Raw genomic sequence first — 21,419 nt, forward strand, 5'->3', positions numbered from 1 at the left:
CCGGGCGAGGAAATGGCGGCGGGGCCGTGCTGCGCGGCACCCGGGCGGGGCGAGTTCTTCCGTGAGGATTAAAGGGGTAGCTGGACATCAGCTGCCTCACGGGGAAGCGGCGGGTGGCGGCCGTCCTGGCCGCGGTGACCGCGAAGTGGCTGAGTTTAAAGCCCGTGGGGACGGGAGGAAGGCGGGCAGCAGGGCTGCAGCCCCGGACCTGAGGGTGCTCAGGGAGCTGGGTGGCGAGCTGCCCTGGGAACCTCCTCCTGAAGACGCAGCTCAGAGCTACCAGTGCCGGTCGCTTCCAAGCGCCACATCCTAAGAGCACAGAAAAGGCAGTTCCCAAAGCCCACGGCTCAAGCAAGCAGGGCAGGAGGGTGCCTTGGCTGAGCAGGTGAAGCCAGGGATAGAAGGATGGGGGCTTGCTTAATCGCATTAATGATTTCTAAATAAAACAATCGCTATTATTAAAGCCGGGAGTGGAAGAATGGAGGCTTGCTTAATCGCATTAAAAATAGATATTGCTGAGTGTCTTTGCTTACTACTGTGCAAATTAACCGAAACGAGGAGTCTCGGGGCCCCTCACAGAGGATGTTTCCTGACAAAAATGGGGAACCTGTCTCAAAAAACAGCTGAGACCGACCTTGTGGTTTGGATAAGAGCCAAGGAGCAGCCGAGTCTGTGCAAAGGCAGGGGGTCAACTACTGGTGATGAAGAAGAGTTATCAGCCTTCATCCCCACGACCCCTCGACGACCACCACCAGAAGGCACTGTGCAGGCACAGATGGGAGGAGTTTATGGAAATGACTTCTTGGAGCTAATTTTAATACAAAGTGGGGATAGGTTGTGCATATGTATGGCCGTATTGGGAAACATCACACATATGTAACTCCTTACTGCATATAACCAAGGCAAGTTGCCGCATTAGGGCACGCATGCCTTTGGGAGCTATCCCACATGCGCCCAGCGCTGAAATAAACCACATACCTACTTTATAACTCATTTGCTTTGAGTTGTAGAGTTCTGCCATGAATCACAGGGATCTTCTTCTAGTGTCTAGGTGGGAAAAGAAATTGTATGGCCACAGAAAGTGAGGTTGGGTGACATGGGAGGACTACACAGGTGCTGCTTCCCTTTGTAGGGAAAAAGTCATGCAGAGAAAGCTCAGTTAGAGTTGAAGCTGGCCACTACTGTGGGGAACAATAGAAGAGGCTTCCTAAATATGTTAACATCAAAAGAAGGAGCAGAAATAACATTGGTCCATCACTTGGTGAGGATGATCAGCTTTTGTAGACAAAGCAGAGACGTTTAGTGCCTTCTTTGCCACTGTCTTCAGCACCAATGAGCACCAATTGGCTTTGGGACCCCAGCTGCCCTGAGCTGGAGGACCATGGCTGCCTGTCCTCACGTCGACTGCTGTATGTGGTTTCGGGCACCACAACACAAGAAAGACATAAAACTCTTAGAGAACATCCAAAAGAGGACAGTGAAGATGGTGAAGGGTCTGGAGAGCAAAATGCATGAGGAATGATTGAGGTCCCTGGGTTTGCTCAGCTCAGAGTAGAGCAGGCTGAGGGGAGGCCTCATGGCGGCCTGCAGCTCCCTCATGAGGGGAGCGGAGGGGTAGGCGCTGAGTGTGATGTGTGACAGTCCCCGAGGGACAGGACCCGAGGGAACGGCATGGAGCTGGGACAGAGGAGGGTCAGGCTGGGTGTTAGGGAAAGGTTCTGCACCCAGAGGGTGGTTGACACTGGGACAGGCTGCCCAGGAAAGCAGACACAGCACCGAGCCTGTCGGAGCTCACAAAGTGTTTGGACAGTGCTCTCAGCCACTGTGTCTGGTGTTCTGGGTGGTCCTGGCAGGAGACAGGAGCTGGACTCAACTCGATGCTGCTCTGACTCCACTCTGGCGTGCCCCCTTCCTGACAGTGAAACTTCCACCCGAGCCTCCGGCTGCACCAGGGCTCAGCACGAGGGAGTCGGGATGTGCACCACGGCTCAGTGCAGGGCATGGGGACATGCACCGTGGCTTGGTGCAGGGCATGGGGACGTGCACCATGACTCAGTGCAGGGGTCGAGGCCATGTCTCCCAGCCCCACCGAGGCAGCCCTGGGGCACGGCAGCGACCGGCTACTGCCCAGCCCTCTCCAGACCTGTGGGGCTCTGACCTTGGCTGGCTGCCGGGTGCCCGCCCACACGCTCCCTCGCTGCCCTCCTCAGCAAGACCGGGGCAGAAAATACGGTGAAACGCTCGTGGCTGAGAGAAGGCCGGGCAGACGGCGGGATGCTTGCTGCCATGGGCAAAAGAGACTCGGCTCGGTGAAAAGCGATGGAATTTGTGGCCATGTGAGAACGGCACAGTGAGAACTACAAGCACAAACTGCAAGCACCTTGCCGCGTAAGCCCACACCAGGGGCCAGGGAGCGTCTCCGGAACCGGGAGCAGGGCCTCTGGGGCGGGTCCCGTCCCAACGGACACAACGGACCTGGTTCCGTGCAGCTGCGACTGCTTGGAGTGCTACCGGGTGCTCCAGGTGCGAAGCAAAGGCACAAACCGCGGGCACCTTGCCACAGAAACCCAGCGCAGGAGCCAGGGCTGAGGAGCAGGTGGGTCAGCGCTGCCAGGGCTGCGCAGCGGGGCCGGCCCCAAGGGGCCTGGTTCGGCAGTGGGGCTGGGGGCAGCCCCGGGCAGGGGGACCTCCCTCCAGTACAGGGGATGGCGTCTGCAGGCCCCTGGGGACAGGACCCCCGCGGGGCTCTGGGGCCGCCCGCCCGAGGGCAAGAGGAGGGGTCCTGGGTGGGGGCCTGGGGCTGGCGGCAGCGGTGGCACTTTGTGGCATCCCTACCCCGCGACAGGAGCAGGAGCCACATTCACTCCTGACCGCTCCCTGCAGGATGTCAGGGAGACCCCCCTGCTCCCCGCGAGCGGCCTGGCTGGAGGAGGCTGGGGCCTCCCCGGCCTCCAGGCCCCGGCCGCAGCCCTATGAGGAGAGTGAGGTGCAGCCACTGCAGGCGCCCTCTGGCTCAGGCGTGGGCCCTTCTGCCTCGGCCGTGCTGTGGCAGGAGGAAGAGGACGCCCTGAGCTTCATCCGCGCTTGCTGCAGCCGCAGACCCGAGGTACCGCTCGCCCTTTGTGCTGCGGCTGCTGGCCTCCTCCGGGCAGCCCCTGCCCCGGCTGTGCCCGCAGGGAGACTGCTGGGCTCCCCTGACCCGCTCGCTTGTCTCTCCCCTCCGCGGCTCAGCGAGAGGCGCAGAAGCTGAGGTTTCTGGCCTCCGTCTGCGACGCCTGCAGAGCCGCCGTCACGGACCACACCACCTGGGACGCGGTGTATTTCTGCCAGCTGGAGGTGGCGCGGAGCATCGAGGTGAGGGGACGCCCTGCCCCGCGGGGAGCACCCTCTGGCTGGGTGCTGGGCACGGCCCTTCCCGCTGCAGGGCCGCGGGGGCCACCGGGGAGCCCCAGGAGCCGGGAGGTGGCTCTGGTGGGGGCGCTGGGATGGGGCAGCCCTGTAGGCCAGCCCCTGTAGCCGCTCGCTGGCCAGGGGACACTGCCCTGGGCCATCGCGCTGTGCCCTCCAGGCGCTGCTGCAGGAGGAGCCCACCGATCGCCTGGACACGGAGGTGCGGCAGAAAGCCATGCTCGCCATCGCCGCCATGAGGTACCTGGGCCAGCGTGGGCTTGGCCGCCACGGTGGCCCCGGTCCCGGCCAGGGGCCCCGAGTGGGGCACAGGGTGCCGCACAGGGGGCGTTCCACACCTCTCCCCTCCTCCCCTTGCAGCAGAGCGGGGCTGCTGCCGCAGGACAGGAAGAACGGCCTCCTGCGCGCCTGCCTCTGCAGCGTCTTCCACCTCCCTGAGGAGGAGGACACAAGCAACCCGGACGTGTCTCTCTACTTCAAGGTATGCACGGGCTGGGCTCTGGGCACCCTGCTGCGTCCTTCCCAGGCACTGTGGGCCGGGGGCGCCCCTCTCCTGCCAGCGGGACGGAGCAGGGAAGGGCGCCCCAACCCCTGTCCTCCTTGCAGACCGTGGAAGCCCTGGACAGCCTGCTGCAGGTGCTGGTGGGCAGCGCCGGCGCCTCCGGCCTCCTGGAGCTGCAGAACATCTTGAAGGTCTGGCTTTGGCAAAGGCTGGGCTTCGTGGGGTCACTTCCCCGCCGCAAAGAGGGTCCCACAAGCGGCCCCCTCAGTGCCTGGTGCAGGCAGGGGTGACCACAGGGGAGAGCTGGCCCAGAGCTGGCCCTTGCAGGGTTGGAGGAGTAGTTGGGAACCAACGGGAAGGGAGCGGGGCCTGCAGCAGGACAGGGGCACGGCCACCCGCCTGGCCACCGCAGCGGGGGGACAGCTGGAAGGACCAGTGTCCCGTGCTGCGGGCACACCAGCAGCTTTTCTCCCCCCAGCTCCTGCTGCCCTTCACCCAGCAGCAGCCGGAGGCCGTGGAGGAGAGGGCCATGGCGCGGATCGCCAGGCTGGCCGCCTTCATCAACACCTGCTCCTTGCCCCAGGTAGGGAGCCCCTGGTGCAGGCAGCCCCGGCGCCCCCGTCCTCGCTCCACGGCCGCGGCTCTCCCCATCTCCAGGCTTGCGCAGAGCCGGGGCTGGGGCTGGGGCCCTGCCGCCCCGCTCAGCCGTGGTCCCGCGCTGCCTCTCTCCCCAGGTCAGCTCCTGCTTTGCAGGAGCCACAGTGGTGAGGCATCATCACCCCGAGAAGCACCGCTTCTCCATGCTGGGGAGGCTGGTGGGGTACCTCCTCCTGTGCTGCACCTCCGAGAACGAGGGAAAAAGCCACGAGGCAGCGGAGGCTGTGCGCCACCTCTACATCTTCATCGGGCAGCAAAGAAGTGAGAGGAGCCGCGTCGGGCTGGGTCCCTCCAGACACGGGCACGCCGGCACAGCCAGGCCAGCACCAGGCCGCCTGGGCCCCTCTCCTCAGCAGGAGAGACGCGACCGAGCGAGCCCGGCTGCCTTTCCGCGGGCTGACGAGCCGTTCCCCCTGCCCTGAGCGCGAGAGCCCGGGCCCTCCCTGGGAGCGCTGCCCCCAGCTCTGCTCTGGCATGCCCCCTTCCTGCCAGGGAGGCTTGTGCCCGAGCCCCCGGCTGCCACTGCCAGGTCCCCAGGCCCCCCCCGCTGACACTGTGTCCGCTTTTCTCCAGGCACGTGGCCATGGCAGCAGGATGCCGAGCAGCCGCAGCTCCGGGAGCGCTGGCGAACTCGGCTGTCCTTACGGCTCTCAGAAGACGGCAACACCAGCAGAATCTTCATGGTGAGAAGCGCCAGCCCTGAGCCCCGGAGGAGACCCCGGCCCTGCGACGTCAGGAAGAGGACCGGCGCTGTCCCCGACAAAGCCCGGTCCCCACGGGGCCCGCACGCGGCCGCACCCCAGCCGTCGCCCGGCCCAGCCCCTGCTCCCAGCTCTCCTGGGGCGCCGGGAGCAGCAGGGCTGAGCGGGGCCATCGCAGCCCTCGGGGTGACTGACGTGTTGTCCTTCCTCCCACAGATGTTTGTGAAGTACCTGCAGCCCTCTGAACGGTTGGGCGTCTTCCTCGCTGCCATCAAGAGCATGAGAGCCCCGAATCCCCGCAGCACCAAGCTGGCTGCCCACATGGTGGACGTGCTGGCGGCAGAGACCGACTTCCATTCGGGACAGGTGGGTACCCGCCAGCGGCCCGGCCACGGCTCCAGCCCTCGGGGCTCTGTTCCTGCTCTGGTGCCGGCCCCGTCTCACCCGTGTCCCACCTCCAGGTGCTGAACATCGTGTGGGCCATCTACAGAACCCTGCCGTCCGTCAGAGCCGCGCTGGCCCTTCAGAGCCTGGACAGGGCCCTGCTGGTGCTGGCCAGCAAGCGCCCCAGGGAGACGGTTGCCAGCCTGCTGCAGTGCTCGCCGACCTGCACCAGGTACGGGGCCCAGCGCGTCTCATCCACCCCCCCACCACCACCACCAGCGAGGACAGCAGCCGGGCCGGGGGAGGCCCTGCTGACAGCCCGGGGGTCCCGCAGCGTCGCCGTCACCATGTGGAAGGCAATGGTGTCTGAGCCCCCAGCCACAGAGAGGGTGCTGCGGGAGCTGCTCCGCATCCTCATGAACCAGTCTGGCTGCAAGACATCCACCTCCACCGAGGACCACCCGCGCATCCTGGCCCTGGCCGTGAGTTCCTCGCTTGCCCATCTCCGATGGGCAGGGGCCCCGCTCCCCTCCCCTGATCCCTCCCAGCCTTATCCGCACCCTGGGGCACCCGGGCGCGCCCACGGGGCCAGCCTGGGGGGTCTCCATCCTCCTCTGTCCCTCCCTGCCCACGCCTCTGGGTGCTTTCTGCAGGCAGCAAGGCCCCTCCACGAGATCCTCCTGCTGCCTACCAGCCTGGAGGAGGCGAAGGCCGTTTTCCCCCAGCTCTTCCTGGCCCTCCTCTTCCAAGTGTCCTTCACCACGGAGCTGACGCTGCAGGAGGTGCAGGTCTTCCGGCAGAAGCACCGGCAGGACCTGCTCACTCCCATCAGGTGCCACATCCCCGTCCCCTGCTGCTCAGAGGAACCCAGGGCTGGGGCTCCCGGCGTGACCCGGGCCCTTCTCTGCCCGCAGGTCCACGGTGCAGTCCCTGAAAGCGCTGCTCCGCAGCGTGGGCCTGGGGAGCCAGGTGCTGGCCATCGAGGCGCAGGGCGGCTGGGCCGCGCTTCTCAGCGCCGAGAGCCACCTCTGGGGCGTGCAGGTGGTGGCCAGGTGAGAGCCCCTTGTCGGCACCATCCCCTTCCTGGGGGGGTCCCTGGGTCTTGGAGGAAGTGCTGCCACAGCATGGGTGCCCGTGGCCGCTGGGGTGGTGGCGAGAGCGGTGCAAAGCCAGGAGAGCTGTGCCCGCCCGGCTCGGGGCCGACGGCGCCTGCTTGCCATTTTCCCTGCCAGGGAAATGAAGGAGTTGCCCGGAAGCCTGCGTGCCACCATCATCCGCCACCTGGCTGAGCTGCTCAGCATGGAGGACTCCTCCTGGGAGATGGTGGCCATGGTCTTCCTCAGCAAGGTGAGCAGGGGCAGCAGGAGCGGCGAGCGTGGGGCTCTGCACAAGCCCCGCTGCCTCGGGGCCAGGCTTGGCCGTGCCCTGGCATTCTTGCCGCGAGCTGGTGACCCAGCACTGCGCCCCACGTACTTTTCAGATGCTGGAGTGCACAGACCTCGGCAACGAGCTGGACTGCGTCGTGAGCCTCTTTGCCACCTACCTGCGGAGCCAGTGCCTGGGCATGCAGAGCCTGGTGCTCAGGGCGATCCTGGGGCTCACCGAGAGGCCGGACACGGTGAGCAGGGGCAGCCGGCAACACCACGAGTGCAGCGGCTTGGGCTGGGCTGGCCCCGGGCTGTTGTGGCTCGGCACCTTTCCAGGCAGCGGGGAAGGGGCGGCAGGGGGCCGGCGCTGTGCGTCCATCCCCGCGCCTCCGGCTCTCTTTCTTTGGGGCTGTGCCGGGCAGCCCTGCCGGCCAGCACCACGCTGTCCCATGGGGAGAAGGCAGCGGGAAGGCTGGGATCGGAGAGTGTTTTCGCCCAGGTGGCAGGCATTGCTTTACCCAAAGGAAGGTGTTTTTTTCACACAGGCAAGGCAAACACTCGTCCTGCTGCCGAGCATCACAGAGCAGCTGCAGGGTGCAGACAGCGACACCCGCACTGTCGCTCTGCCCGTGCTCAGCACCATGCTGCGGCTCCTGGAGGGGAGGACGCTCAGCCTCACGGCTCTGGGGCTGGCCGGCAAGCTCCCATCACTCTTTGACGACGTAAGGCTGCGTCCCCATGTCTGCGTCCCTGTGACACCCCACCGTGGGCTCTCCCTGCCCGGTTCCCAGCCCTGGGCGCTGCGTGCCCTTGGGCAGACTTTCGGCAGGCCACAGCTTGCTCGTTTTGGATCACTTTTGGGGGCCGTCCTCAAGGTGTGCCCTCTGCCTCTTGGCTCGGAGACTTTGCCCCCACTTTGTCGGTCGTGCTGGCCCTGCTTGCGGAGGGCTTGGAGCCACCGGGACTGATGTCCCCCTCTCCTCCTCCCCAGGAGTCAAGCGCAGTGCGGGTTCTCTCTGTTCGCCTCTTCCTCGACACGCTGGGCTTTGTGGAGAGCAGTGAAAAGAAGAAGATGCAGAAGGAGGTGTGCAGGAGCCTTCTCCCGCTGTCCTTCCACCTGCACGACCAGGACGAGAGCGTGGCCGAGGTGGGCATTTTGCTCCTCCGGGGAGGGCGATGCTGACTGCCTTGGGGGCCCCCGAGCACCAGGGGTGCTGCAGCTGCCGGCAGCGTCAGTCTCCACTGAGGCACCCTCCCTGCGGAGGGGCTGCGGGGCGGGGAGCAGGGTCTTCTGCCCAGGCTCTGGTGCCATCTCAGCTGTTCTGCAGGCCTCCCGCGAAGCCCTCCTTGGTGTCGCGCGGTTCCTGCGCTGGAGGCAGCTGGCGCACCTGGCCGAGACGGTGCAGACCTGTAAGATCGGCGAGTGCCTGGTACGCGCAGTTCTGCACCCGGGGCCGGGGCCGGGGCCGGGGCCGGGGCCGGGGCCGCCCTGCGCTGACCCCGCGCCCTTCCCTCTCCAGCTGGCCAGGAGGAGGAGCGGAGCAGAGGAGTACCTGGGCCAGAGCCTGCCCTACCTGCAGAGCCTGCAGGAGCCCCTGCGGCGGGAGGCTGTGAGGTTCATCGGTGAGCCGCGAGCCTGGGGTCCCCCGTCCCTGTGCCTTCGTGCTGCGCCCCGGGGAGCAGCCGGGGGCGCTGACAGGCCGTGTGTCCCCAGGGCTCGTGGGGAGGCACCTGGTGGATCAGCGCAAGAACAAGAGCCAGTACATCTGCGAAGGTGAGCCAGGGAGGGGGATCGCAGGGCAGCCGCCAGGTGACGCGCCCGTCCCCTGCTCCCTCCTGGCTGGGCGGAGAGCTGGGGGCAACGTCTGCGGGGGGCCGGGCGCTCTGCGGGTACAGGGCCGTCACCTCGCCTCTCCTTCTCTGTTCTCTCAGTCCTTCAAGGCTTGAGGCAAGACCCCTGCGAGTCGGTCTCTTCGCTGGCAGTTCAGACAGTGCTGATCCTGCAAGCAGCAAGGCCGCGCTCGCGGTTCAGCTTTCGGCAGCTGTGCTCCAGGCTGCAGAAGGCGTGGAGGAGGCGACGCTCTTCCCCGGCAGGCAGCTGAGCGTGCTGGAAAGCTCCCGGCATCTCCTCCTGCCTGCGGCGCAGCCCCGCTCCCCGGGCACACTCCCTCCACTTCTCCGTCCTTCTACGTGCTGGTGGCACGCCCGAACCAGCTCACGAACCCCATGAACAACAGGGCTTCAGCCGTCGCCTCTCCAGCAGCGAGCCTGCTCTAAGACCCCCGCTCAGACCTTAGACCCCCGCTTAGGCCTGGGACACTGCCAGGGATGGGACAGCCGCAGCTCCACTGGGCCACCCGCCCCAGGGCCGCACCGCCCTCAGCGCGGAAAGTGTCCTCCTCCTTGCCATCAGAGCTGGCCATCAGCATCCTCATCTACACGAAGGCTGTGCCTCCCCAGCCCCGGGGGCACTGTGCAGCCCTCCCTGGAGCGGAGCTCTCCGCACACGCCCCACGCCTGGTGGCCTCGCTGCTTTTCCCTCTCTCTGCCCTTTCGCGCGGTCTCTGCCTTTTTTTCTTTTTTTTTTTCTTCTTTTTCTTTTCTTTCCTTTTTCTTCTTTTTTCTTCTTTTCCTTTTTCTTCTTCTTCTTCTTCTTCTTCTTCTTCTTCTTCTTCTTCTCCTTCTTCTTCTTCTTCTTCTTCTTTTTCTTTTTCTTTTATTTCTTTTTCTTTTTCTATTTCTTTCTCTTTTCCTTTTCCTTTTTCTTCTTCTTTTCCTTTTCCTTTTCCTTTTCCTTTTCCTTTTCCTTTTCCTTTTCCTTTTCCTTTTCCTTTTCCTTTTCCTTTTCCTTTTTTCATTTTTCTTTTTCTTTTTCTATTTCTTTTCCTTTTTCTTTTCCTTTTCCTTTTTCGTTTTTTTTTCTTTTTTATTTTCTTCTTCTTTTTCTTTTTCTTTTTCTTTTTCTTTTTCTTTTTCTTTTTCTTTTTCTTTTTCTTTTTCTTTTTCTTTTTCTTTTTCTTTTTCTTTTCTTTTTCCCTTTCCTTTACCTTTACCTTTACCTTTACCTTTTCCTTTCCTTTTCATTTTAGTTTTCCTTTTCCTTTTCCTTTTCCTTTTCCTTTTCCTTTTCCTCTTTTTTTTCATTTTTCTTTTTCTTTTTCTATTTCTTTTCCTTTTTCTTTTCCTTTTCCTTTTTTTTTCTTTTTCTTTTTCTTTTTCTTTTTCTTTCTTTTTCTTTTTCTTTTTCTTTTTGTTTTCTTCTTTTTCGTTTTCATTTTCTTCTTCTACTTCTTTTTTTTAATTTATCTTTTTCTTTCTTTTTCTTTTTCTTTTTCTTTTTCTTTTTCTTTTTCTTTTTCTTTTTCTTTTTCTTTTTCTTTCTTTTTCTTTCTCTTTTTCTTTTCCTTTTCCTTTTCCTTTTCCTTTTCTTTTTTCTTTTTCTTTTTCTTTTTCTTTTTCTTTTTCTTTTTCTTTTTCTTTTTCTTTTTCTTTTTCTTTTTCTTTTTCTTTTTCTTTTCCTTTTCCTTTTCCTTTTCCTTTTCCTTTCTTCTTCTTTTTTCTTCCCCTCTCCCTTTTCCCTTTAATTAAATCATCCTGATCTCAAACCTCGAGCTCCTTGTGTCGTATTTTCTCCCCCTTCCTCTTTGAGGAGGGGAAGTGAGAGAGCGGCCGTGGTGGAACTCGGCTGCCCGCCTGAGGAAAACCACCACAGTGTGACAGCAGGGGCGTGCTGGAGTGCTGCCTTTCTCCATTTCACCATGTGCCCGGAGGAAGGATCTGCCCCCTCTGACTCTGGCCAGCAGTGAGCGTCCTTTTGGGATGCTGCCAGGCTGCACGATGACAGCCAGGCGCTGTAGCACTGGGGACAGAGTCTCGAAGTGGGTTCCCTCCAGAGGCCAGCTCTTCTGAATCAGAGCAGCCGAGAGCAGTTTTCCCCAGCAGCTCTTCAGCCCCATGAGGCCCCTTTAGAGCCAGCAAACCTGCTGCGCTGCCTGCCTGTGACCAGGCCACACGGGACACCTCGGTTTTGACAAGGCGCCCTCCACAGTACCGTGCTGCCAGTGGAGACGCAACGGTCTTTTGATCACCTACACCCTCCGTTTTTGGACCCAGGCTCCCAGTTTTAGGGATCAAAGCATTCTTTTTAGGCCCCAGAGTCACATATTAGGGCAAAAGCCTCTTCCTTGGGCTCCAAAGCCTTGTTTGAAAGGATAAACCCTCCTTTTCAGTGCCCAGATCCTCATTTGCTGAGAAAAGGCCTGACTTTCAGAACCCAAAGGCTCATCCTGAGAGCCCAAAGCCTCTTTTTTAGCTCCCAGAGCCTTCTCTTCACGACCCAAACCCTCAGTTTGGGGTACAAAGGCTCCTTCTCAGGGTTCAAAGCCCCACTTCATGGTCCAGAGACCCCCATGCTGGGCTCTAAAACTTCATTTTTCGTGTCCAACATCTCATGCTCAGGCTCCAAACCCTGATTTTCAGGGCCCAGACGCTGCTTTGGGATCCTAAGTCTCCTGCTGATTGCCTACCTACTCCTTCATAGGGCCCAGAGTCTCCTTTTTGGTGACCAAAGCCTCAATATTAGGGCCCGAAGACTCAGGTGTTGAATTCAGAGCCTTCTTATTGGAAGAGAAACCCTTACTTTCAGAGCCCGAGGTCCCATTTTTAGTGCCAACAGCATTACATGGGAGCAGAAACACTGCCTTTCAGAGCCAAAAGCCTCAGTCTAGGGGACAAGGCCTGAAATTTACAGCCCAAAGCCTCCTTTTTGGCTCCAAACACCCATCTGGAGGGATCAAAGCATCGGAAGTCACCGCAGGGCTGTCGCTTGCTATTTTCTCTGAGGAGCCTGCACACCTGTGACCAGCTGCCAGCAGGGCCTTTGGGATGCTCTGGGCACACAGAAAAGACCCTTTCTGAGGAATCAAAGCCTCATTTTTAGGGCCAAATGTCTCATTTTCACCCTAGAACCCCTTCACTTCACGACTAAGAGCACCTTTTGTGGATCCAAAACCTTTTTATCACCTTTTCTTTGCAGCTGAAAAGCATACAGGTGTGGCACCAAGGCTCCTCTTTATAGAGCACAGCCTTGTCCTTAAGCACCCAGCTTTCAGGACATTTTCAGGACAAGAGAGCCTAGACTTGGCATCCAAAGCCAACTTTTCATCACCTACACCCTCTGGTTTTGGACCCAGGCTCTCATTTTTAGGGCCCAAAGCATTCTTTTTAGGCCTCAGCGTCACATATTAGGGCAGAAAGCCTCTTCCTTGGGCTCCAAAGCCTGGATTGAAAGCATAAACCCTCCTTTTTACTGGCCTTTTCTTGCTTACACCCTCGCTCTTACAGCCCAGGCTGCCATTTTTAGGGCACAATGCCCTATTTTTAGGGTCCACACTTTCATTGTAAGGTGCAAAGCGGCCTTCTCAGACGCTCAGGCCCTATTAGAGAGGAACACCCCTCATTCCAAATTCCCAAATCCTCATGCTAGGAGACAAGGCCTGAATTTTAGGGTCCAAAGCCTCCTTTTCGGGTCCAAACAGCCATTTCGAAGGAACAAAGCATCACTTCAGGATCCAGACCCTGAGCTGCAGAGTCCAAAGGCCCAGGTTTCAGCTCCAAAGCCTGACTTGGAGATACAAGACACGCCCTCTCTTCCTCCTCACTGCCCCTTGCCTCCTCCCTTCCCAATATTTTAACAGTCCAAAACCTCATTATTAGGCCCCATTCATCCTGAATAGGCTCCAAAGCCTTATTTTCAGGGTCCAGAACCTCCACTTGGTATCCACACTCTTCTGATTGCCTAAAACCTCTGTTTGAAGAGCCAGGGTGCTCCATTTAAGTGACCAAGTGCTTTTGGTCAGGGCCCTCACACCCGCTTCTGGATCCAAAGCTAGCTTTTTCTTGCTTACAGCCACACTCATATGGACCAGGCATCCATTTTTAGGGCACAATGCCCTATTTTTAGGGTCCACACTTTCATTGCAAGGTGCAAAGCAGCAGCCTTTTAGATGGCGAGGCCTTATTTGAGAGGAACACCCCTTCTTTTCAAATTCCCAAATCCTCATGCTAGGAGCCGAGGCCTGAATTTCAGGGTCCAAAGCCTTCTTTGCAGGTCCAAACCCCAATTTGGAGGCAACAAATCATCACTTTTGGATCCAGAGGAAGGTGGGCCACGCTGCCCTGTCACAGCAACAGCCTGCTGCACCGCCTGTCTGTGACCAGGCCACACGGGACACCTCGGTTTTGACAAGGCGCCCTCCACAGTGCAGTGCAGCCAGCGGAGATGCAACTGTCTTTTCATCGCCTACACCCTCCATTTTTGGACCCAGGCTCTCATTTTTAGGGCCCAAAGCATTCTTTTTAGGCCCCAGAGTCACATATTAGGGCAGAAAGCCTCTTTCTTGGGCTCCGAAGCCTTGTTTGAAAGGATAAACCCTCCTTTTCAGTGTCCAGATGCTCATTTGCTGAGACAAGGCCTGACTTTCAGGACCCAAAGGCTCATCCTGAGAGCCCAAAGCCTCTTTTTTAGCTCCCAGAGCCTTCTCTTAGGACCCAAACCCTCAGTTTGGGGTACAAAGGCTCATTCTCAGGGTTCAAAGCCCCACTTCATGGTCCAGAGACCCCCATGCTGGGCTCTAAAACTTCATTTTTCATGGCCGATGTCTCATGCTCAGGCTCCAAACCCTGATTTTCAGGGCCCAGGCGCTGCTTTGGGATCCTAAGTCTCCTGCTGATTGCCTACCTACTACTTTGCAGAGCCCAGAGTCTCCTTTTTGGTGACCAAAGCCTTAATATTAGGGCCCGGAGACTCAGGTGTTGAATTCAGAGCCTTCTTATTGGAAGAGAAACCCTTACTTTCACAGTCCGAGGTCCCATTTTTAGTGCCAACAGCGTTACACGGAAGGAGAAACACTGCCTTTCAGAGCCAAAAGCCTCAGTCTAGGGGACAAGGCCTGAAATTTACAGCCCAAAGCCTCCTTTTTGGCTCCAAACACCCATCTGGAGGGATCAAAGCATCGGAAGTCACCGCAGGGCTGTCGCTTGCTATTTTCTCTGAGGAGCCTGCACACCTGTGACCAGCTGCCAGCAGGGCCTTTGGGATGCTCTGGGCACACAGAAAAGACCCTTTCTGAGGAATCAAAGCCTCATTTTTAGGGCCAAATGTCTCATTTTCACCCTAGAACCCCTTCACTTCACGACTAAGAGCATCTTTTGTGGATCCAAAACCTTTTTATCACCTTTTCTTTGCAGCTGAAAGGCATACAGCTGTGGCACCAAGGCTCCTCTTTATAGAGCACAGCCTTGTCCTTAAGCACCCAGCTTTCAGGACATTTTCAGGACAAGAGAGCCTAGACTTGGGATCCAAAGCCAACTTTTTATCACCTACACCCTCTGGTTTTGGACCCAGGCTCTCATTTTTAGGGCCCAAAGCATTCTTTTTAGGCCTCAGCGTCACATATTAGGGCAGAAAGCCTCTTCCTTGGGCTCCAAAGCCGTGATTGAAAGGATAAACCCTCCTTTTTAGTGCCCAGATGCTCATTTGCTGAGACAAGGCCTGACTTTCAGGACCCAAAGGCTCATCCTGAGAGCCCAAAGCCCCTTTTTTAGCGCCCAGAGCCTTCTCTTTGGGACCCAAACCCTCAGTTTGGGGTACAGAGGCTCATTCTCAAGGCACCCTCCACAGCGCAGTGCAGCCAGCGGAGGCGCACTGGTACTGGCCACACGCAACGGATGGAGGAGACACTGGCGGTGGGGACAGACCACAGGTCCTGGAAACACTGCTGGAGCACTGACCTCTTTCAGGCCCAGGTAAGTGAGCCTCCTACAACTGGCAGTTGCCGTGAGACTTTTACCCCAAAATACATGCAAGAGATGTAGTGTAGCTCCGCACTCCTTTATTTATGGACGTCCACATACGTGGAGAGGTGTGTGTGAGAAACAAGGTGCTTGTGGCAGAGGTGGCTGCGCAGTGCTTGGCGGGCTTGGTGGATAGGGAATTTTCCAGACACGATGGCGCTGAGTACATCGCCAAGGTGCTAGCCGTATTATCCAAGCATGGCTCCGGGCAAACCAGGTTGTGAAGTATCAGGGCTTTGGGATTAAATTTTATTTTAATTTGTTTTTTTTTTTTCAGGGGGTGAGGTGCGAAGCTGCAGACACTCTATAGGAAGGAATTTCCCAGCTGGGCAGAAGCCTCCCAGCTGCCAGCCATCCAGGGCCTGGCTGCCGAGCAGGGCAGAAGAAGAATGGCAGACAGGGGTTTCCACATCACGCTGCCCAGCCATGCCAGAACCTGCCCCCAGAACACCAGCTGGGACTTGCCCGTAGCGCTGCTCAGGCCCCTGGAGCTCTGCGGGAAGTGGGAGCTGGGGCTGGAGGAGATCCTGCAGCCGCACAGCTGGAACACCATCAGCAAGGACGCCACCTTTGAAACAGCGCTGCGGGGCACAGCAGGGCCCTGGGCTCTTCTCCGTCCTTCTGCGTGCTGGTGGCACGCCCGAACCAGCTCACGAACCCCATGAACAACAGGGCTTCAGCCGTCGCCTCTCCAGCAGCGAGCCTGGACCGAGACCCCCGCATAAGGGAGACAAAGCTCGAAACATAGGAAAAGCCATACCCTTTTTCTGTGACCGGGGATCCAGCACCTAGTTTGGGGGCTGCTGCTCAGAAATTTCCCTGTGTGGCAGACCTCGCTGCAGGGCTGAACGTACCCATCCAACCAGCAGGGCTCAGGACTTGTTGATGCCCTAAGGAAAAGCCTGAGGAGACAGAGAGCTGTGTCACCAGCCCACGGGGCGCCGGACAACAGGCTGGCCAGGACAAGGAGACAAAGAACAGCCAGCCAAACAGTGCGAAAGAAGCAGAAAACCTCGAGGAAGAGGTTCTGCCTCTGTTGTGCCGCTGGGTAAGGAAGCGGATCTGAAAAGGGACAGCCTCGTTCGCAGCTGCTCGGAAGAGAGCCCCAGCTCCTGTCTGGAATTGTCTGGTGTCCCCAAGGCCGCCAGCACTGGGAAAAGCCTGTTTATCGCGGTGCCTCCCCTTTCCTGGTCTCGCAGAGTCTGCACCTCGGGACTTTTTCTGGCCTGGGAATGGGGAAGATGTCATCGGTCTGAAGAGCAGAGCTACGGGGTCCAGCCTTGGAGCCGGTGAGGCCATGGGTCCCGCTTTGCTGCAGCTTCTCCACCTACAGCCCATCAACGAGTGCGACGCAGGAGGTGTCTTTGACGTCACCTTGACCCCCTGGCCGCCCTTTTACTCATCTTTCATGGCAAGGGTTTGGTAGCAGGAGGGCAGGAGCTGCCACCTGTGCAGGACCCCCGCTGCAGCAGTGTGCTCCTGAAGGATGGACCCCATGGCACGGACCCATGCTGCAGCAGCTCTGCAAGTCCTGCAGCCCGTGGGCAGCCCACGCAGGACCACTTTGGGAAGGCCTGCAATGCCATGGGGGGGACCGCATGCTGGAGCAGGGCAAGAGAGCGGCCGGGAAGGAGCATTCGGGACTGAGCCCGTTCCCCCGCAGAGCTCGGGGCAGGCGGCAGAAGAGGCTGGAGCGGGCGGAAAGGTGTCCGCAGGTTGCTTGTAGCTTCTCGCTGCTCTGGCCAGTTAGCGCGAGGCGAAGCACAGCCCGGACACTGGCGATTCGGGTGCAGAGCTTTACTCTGAGAAGGCATGCCGCTCAGCAAAGCTGCTGGACGGCTGCCAGTCCTCACCCCCCCGCTGCCCCGCACGCCGGGGGGGCTGCCCCCAGCCCTCGTAGGAGGGCCGGGACGGTGGTGGGGGACGGGGGGGTGGTGCCCATGGCGGCTGCGGGGGCTGGAGGGCGCTGGGCTGGTCGTGCTGCAGCCAGGTGGCCGGGGGCGGGCGGGTGCGTTGTGCTCGTCCAGGTGGCGGCCGCCGGCGCCGGGCCCGTCTCGGTGCCCGGGCTTCCGAGGCTGCGGAGAGGCGCCTGCGGAGAGAGGAGGCTGGGCAGCACCCGGCGGCCGCGCCGCAGCACCTCACCGGCGGTGCTGCAAGGCCAGCGGCAGCCGGCCGACGGGGAGCTGGGGCAAGAGACGGCCGCTCACTGCTGTCTTCTCCTGCGCAGCCGGATGAGCCCGCAGCACAGAAGCGTGCCGAAGAGCAGGGAGCCCACGATTGCCGCCGCGCTCACGAGGCAGTGCTTGCGCACGGCGGCACCGTCCGAGGCACTCGCGGTCCCCTCGCCAGCCGCACCTGGAGGAACAGCTCGGGGCCTTAGCGCGTGCTTGCGCTGCTGGGCAGCCTGCGGGAGCTCTGGCAGTGCCGAGACATTCGCTCTCCCGCTGCCAGCCTCTCAGTGAAGAAGCTGCCTTGCTTTCAGCAGAAGGCACCGCCGCCACGCTCCCAGCTCCCAGCACGCGGCTCCCGCTTACGGCCTGCTCAGTACCTGGCTTCTCTTGAAAAAATTGAAACACCCTGGTGTGGTGGGCTTCTCCGGGCTCCGAGAGCACTGCCAAGAATCAGAGAAAGGGAAAGCCTCAGCACGGCTTAGGCACAGAGGATGCAGAAGGACGGAGAGGCTCCCTCTGGGCCCGTGCCCCATCTGCGAGTCCGTGCAGCCCCCTGGGCCGCAGGTCGCAGGAGGGGTCCCACTCGGTGCTGCGGTGCTGCTTTGGGCCCCCGGGGACTTTGGCAAGCTGCGGGACTCAGGTGCTGCGGGAGGTACGCTCCACTAAGGGTCACGGGCCCCGTCAGTCACCTGCTGAAGGTGCTTCAGATGCCTCTTTGCCCCAAGGGAAAAGTGCCGAAGCCCCTGGGAACTGGCTGCGGTGGGAGGCAGGCAATCCCTAACCACAGGCACGGAGGCCCGCGAGCATCTCTGTCTGGCACACTGCTGGCGCTGAGCTCCGCACGCCAGCGACCACAGCCCTCCTCCAGAGCGGTTCCAGGCTCCTTTGGCAGCACCTGCTCTGTGCTAACCGTGCCACCGGACGGCAATTACCTGGCGGGACGGTCGCTTGCGCTGCCTCTCTCGCTCCCTCAGAGCCTGGCAGCGTGTTTCCCCTCGGAAACGCCTCCTGCTGCACAGCCTCTCCGTCCGCCCCTTTAGAAAGAAAGCGGCACAGTTGGCTGGGGAGCGACCGTTCCTCAGCAGGAACGGGCTATCTTCAGGAGGCGATGCTTCTCGACGTGCACACAGGTGGCTTTGCAACAAAGCCTAGGCTTTTGGGGGTGCTCCCAGTCGCTAGTCCAACCGACCGACCACCCCGGGAGATCACCGCGAGGCTCCGACTGGGGCCTTCCTGCTGTGCAGGCTACGGCGTGTCCGGGGCTGTACCCAGCCCCTCAGGCTTCCACGTGCAACACACCCACCCTGTGCTCCCTCCAGTTCCTTCAGGATTTCCTTCAGGATTCCCGAGGTCCTCTGGGAACTTTTGCCTCTTTTAGCTTGATACGTTGCTCTTCGAGGACCTAAGCAGAAAGGAGGACGTTAAATTCCATGTGAATAAAGCACTGAAAAGCAGGCTCCGAAGGTGCAGAGTGACCACACCAGAGACCCCGGGCTGACACTTGGGCTTCGAGCCGGCAGCTCTCAACGCAACTAAAAGGCCCTACCCGTGTGACCTCCCTGCAGCTCGGCGCCGGGACCCAGCGGGGAAGCTGGATAGCCATCGCCTACGGCCACGCCTGCAAACAAACACAGAACAGAGCAGCTCCCACCAAACGGGGCAGGACGCTTCTTCCCATCGCACAGCAGTGAATGCGGTTCCAACAGGGGACTGCTGCATGGCCCTCGGCTCTCCCTCCCGCCCCGGAGCCTCTTGCAAACAGTCACCAGGGGCCTGCAGTGCCACCGTGCTGGCACAAAACTAACCATGCGTGCAGCTGCCCAGAGAAGGGCCTCCCCAGAGCTCACCCCAGGCTCTAAACTCAACCCCAACGTGCCCGCTGGCTCTGCAGCACGGGGGCGGAGCGGCTGGCAAAGACAGCTTGGCAAGGCAAAGCGCCCCAGGCGTGTCACCGAGCCTGACCCCTTCCCTCTCTGCTCTCCTGCATGTCTGAGGCCAAGGAAGGCTGAAGGTCCATTTCACGCGGGCAGCAAACAAAACGGTAAATGCTCACTCCTCCCAGTGACTTACTTGTGGGGTCGCCCTGGGGCACGAGGACAGGACCATGCTCGGACGTCACGGAGCCATCACCTACGGGCACAGAGCAAAAACGTTCCCACTGCGTGCTGTGACCTCCTTCTTCCCCAGTGCCCTGCAGTGACGGAGGGGCCGGGGCACGGCGCAGGGCCCAGGAGCAGGGCAAGATTCCCGAGGCTGCAGCAGGGCCTGGGGAGCTCCTGGCTGGTGCCGGCAGCTTTCAAAACGCTGCCTGCAGGCCACGTGCGGCACCCCTCTGGGGCCGGGCGGACAAATGCACAGAGGCCTGCCGGTGCTTCCTTACCAGGGCATTCCTAACAGACGCACGGGAAGCCCACGCTAAAGCGTGGGGGAAAAACAATCATCCCCGCTTCTTGTGGAGAAGAGCCCACTGGCCAGGGAGAGGCTGCGGCAGTGCTCAGCTAGTGCAGAAAGCCACTAACAAACCCCAAGGAAATGAAGATCGACACCGACGTACCTGTGGGGTGCCACCCAGTCTCAGGAGCAGGATTCCACGGGGCAGCTGGAACAGCACGGCCTGCGGGCACAAATGGGGTCCAGGACAGGTGAGGAGGGCTCCCACTGCGTGCTGCAACCAATTCTGCCCTCGCGAAGCCCCCACAGTGAGTGGACAACCCCTCGGAAGGCCTTCAGAGGATCTCCAGTCGCACGTGGACCAGTGATCACAAAGCAAATGCTGCTTCTTTCGAGGCAAGGGACGCTGACAACTTACCGCTGGGATGCCCCTGAAGCTCCACTCCAGGATCCGGCTGAGGAGCTGGGTAAGCGCTGCCGCGCGCATCGTCACCTGGAAGCAACCAGAGAGAAGACACATTCCCCTTGCCCGCTGTGCCCCTGAGCACCCTGCAGTGACGGAGGGGCCGGGGCATGGTGCGGGACCCAGGCACGGGGCGAGACTCCTGAGGCTGCGGCGGGGCTCGGGGACCTCCCGGCTGGCCCCCGGCAGCTTTCGGGACGCAGGCTGAAGGCCACGCGCAGCACCCCTCGAGGGCCAGGCGGACGAACGTAGGGGAAGGCCGGACCCGGGGCAGCGCGGCGCATGGCTTGGCTCACAGGGGCCCCGGGGGGGCTCAGCCCAGGCTTCAGCCCCCAGCCCCTCCGGCGACTCGCCCGGATACGGCCCTGCCGCTGCCCCCGGCGCTGGCGCCCACCTGCTGCCAGCGCTCGCCTTGGCATAGCCCAGGCATCCCGGGCACACAGGCCTGCCAGCACGAGGAGGAGGAGGAGGAGGCGGGTGGGGGCCGCAGCCCCCCACATCCGCCCCATGCTGCCACCGCCGCGTGAGTGCCGCCGTTGGGGCCGGCGCAGAGAGGTGCCCGTGGCCTGGCACAGCGTCACAGCACGGCGCTGTGACCTCATGGCCGCACCCTGCTGGCACAGGGGCTGCATGCATGGGGCTGGGGCTGCGTGGCATCAGCGCTCGGGGCGCAGGGCAAGCAGAGCAAGCGTGTGCAGACGGGGTGCTGGGGAGAGCGCTGCTGTGCCGTCGCTGCCCCACGGCACTGCCGGCTTGGAAGGGACCCTCAGAGGGCACCTGGCCACCCCCTGCCGCAGGCAGGGACAGCTGCCCCGGCCCCAGGGGGCTTGCGACCCCGTCCAGCCCGGCCTGGGACGCTGGCAGGGCACCAGCCCTGACACAGCCCCTTCCCGACTGACATCAGCACCCAGCTTGTGACTCAAGCACCAAACCAGGCTGAGCCTGGCCCCTACAGACCCAAATAGTGCTGGGGTGTCCCTGTCCTTGGGCGGCCTCATCCCTGCCTGCCTTCCCAGCACAGCCCCAGCTCTGTGTGCCGAGGGCATTTGGGGCTGGAGGTTGCCAGCAGGGTTTGGCAAATGCCCACCATGTGCCCGGAGGAAGGATCTGCCCCCTCTGACTCTGGCCAGCAGTGAGCGTCCTTTTGGGATGCTGCCAGCCTGCACGACGACAGCCAGGCGCTGTAGCACTGGGGACAGAGTCTCGAAGAGGGTTCCCTCCAGAGGCCAGCTCTTCTGAATCAGAGCGGCCGAGAGCAGTCTCCCCCAGCAGCTCTTCAGCCCCATGAGGCCCCTTTTGAGACAGCAAACCTGTGACCAGCTGCCAGCAGGGCCTTTGGGATGCTCTGGGCACACAGAAAAGACCCTTTCTGAGGAATCAAAGCCTCATTTTTAGGGCCAAATGTCTCATTTTCACCCTAGAACCCCTTCACTTCACGACTAAGAGCACCTTTTGTGGATCCAAAACCTTTTTATCACCTTTTCTTTGCAGCTGAAAAGCATACAGCTGTGGCACCAAGGC

At 60.5% G+C, this 21,419-nt stretch overlaps 3 protein-coding genes and 1 long non-coding RNA gene across 5 annotated transcripts; 2 read left to right on the top strand and 2 right to left on the bottom strand.

Annotated features, from left to right (window-relative positions):
• Nucleotides 1-2,155: 2,155 nt before the first annotated feature.
• LOC121075628 lies at nucleotides 2,156-5,135 on the top strand. The gene is made up of 8 exons (XM_040569117.1): nucleotides 2,156-2,596; nucleotides 2,884-3,106; nucleotides 3,232-3,354; nucleotides 3,569-3,648; nucleotides 3,769-3,889; nucleotides 4,015-4,101; nucleotides 4,389-4,493; nucleotides 4,645-5,135. The coding sequence occupies exons 2-8, from the start codon at nucleotides 2,885-2,887 to the stop codon at nucleotides 4,987-4,989; spliced, it is 1,083 nt and encodes a 360-aa protein (XP_040425051.1). The 5' UTR covers nucleotides 2,156-2,596; nucleotide 2,884; the 3' UTR covers nucleotides 4,990-5,135.
• A 29-nt stretch (nucleotides 5,136-5,164) lies between these two features.
• On the top strand, nucleotides 5,165-9,092 carry LOC121075706 (maestro heat-like repeat family member 5). The gene is made up of 11 exons (XM_040569231.1): nucleotides 5,165-5,634; nucleotides 5,730-5,884; nucleotides 5,987-6,484; nucleotides 6,567-6,704; nucleotides 6,885-6,999; nucleotides 7,133-7,270; nucleotides 7,565-7,741; nucleotides 8,011-8,166; nucleotides 8,348-8,449; nucleotides 8,540-8,642; nucleotides 8,734-9,092. The coding sequence occupies exons 1-11, from the start codon at nucleotides 5,248-5,250 to the stop codon at nucleotides 8,964-8,966; spliced, it is 2,202 nt and encodes a 733-aa protein (XP_040425165.1). The 5' UTR covers nucleotides 5,165-5,247; the 3' UTR covers nucleotides 8,967-9,092.
• Nucleotides 9,093-12,906: 3,814 nt separating this feature from the next.
• LOC121075708 lies at nucleotides 12,907-14,529 on the bottom strand. The gene is made up of 2 exons (XR_005823116.1): nucleotides 14,400-14,529; nucleotides 12,907-13,320 (listed from the first exon to the last, which is right to left on the bottom strand). It is a non-coding gene; the product is annotated as an uncharacterized LOC121075708 (long non-coding RNA).
• A 625-nt stretch (nucleotides 14,530-15,154) lies between these two features.
• On the bottom strand, nucleotides 15,155-21,397 carry LOC121075707 (guanine nucleotide-binding protein G(s) subunit alpha isoforms XLas-like). 2 transcript variants are annotated; one of them, XM_040569232.1, is made up of 10 exons: nucleotides 20,293-21,397; nucleotides 19,854-19,928; nucleotides 19,599-19,658; nucleotides 19,115-19,174; nucleotides 18,591-18,662; nucleotides 18,348-18,446; nucleotides 17,977-18,078; nucleotides 17,422-17,484; nucleotides 17,081-17,228; nucleotides 15,155-16,962 (listed from the first exon to the last, which is right to left on the bottom strand). In XM_040569232.1, the coding sequence occupies exons 1-10, from the start codon at nucleotides 20,528-20,530 to the stop codon at nucleotides 16,671-16,673; spliced, it is 1,209 nt and encodes a 402-aa protein (XP_040425166.1). In that variant the 5' UTR covers nucleotides 20,531-21,397; the 3' UTR covers nucleotides 15,155-16,670. The 2 variants fall into 2 exon arrangements, with proteins under 2 accessions (XP_040425166.1, XP_040425167.1); XM_040569233.1 differs by lacking the exon at nucleotides 18,591-18,662.
• Nucleotides 21,398-21,419: the final 22 nt, after the last annotated feature.

This window comes from Cygnus olor, chromosome 10 (genome assembly GCF_009769625.2).
Source record: "Cygnus olor isolate bCygOlo1 chromosome 10, bCygOlo1.pri.v2, whole genome shotgun sequence".
Classification (NCBI taxonomy): Eukaryota; Metazoa; Chordata; class Aves; order Anseriformes; family Anatidae; genus Cygnus; species Cygnus olor.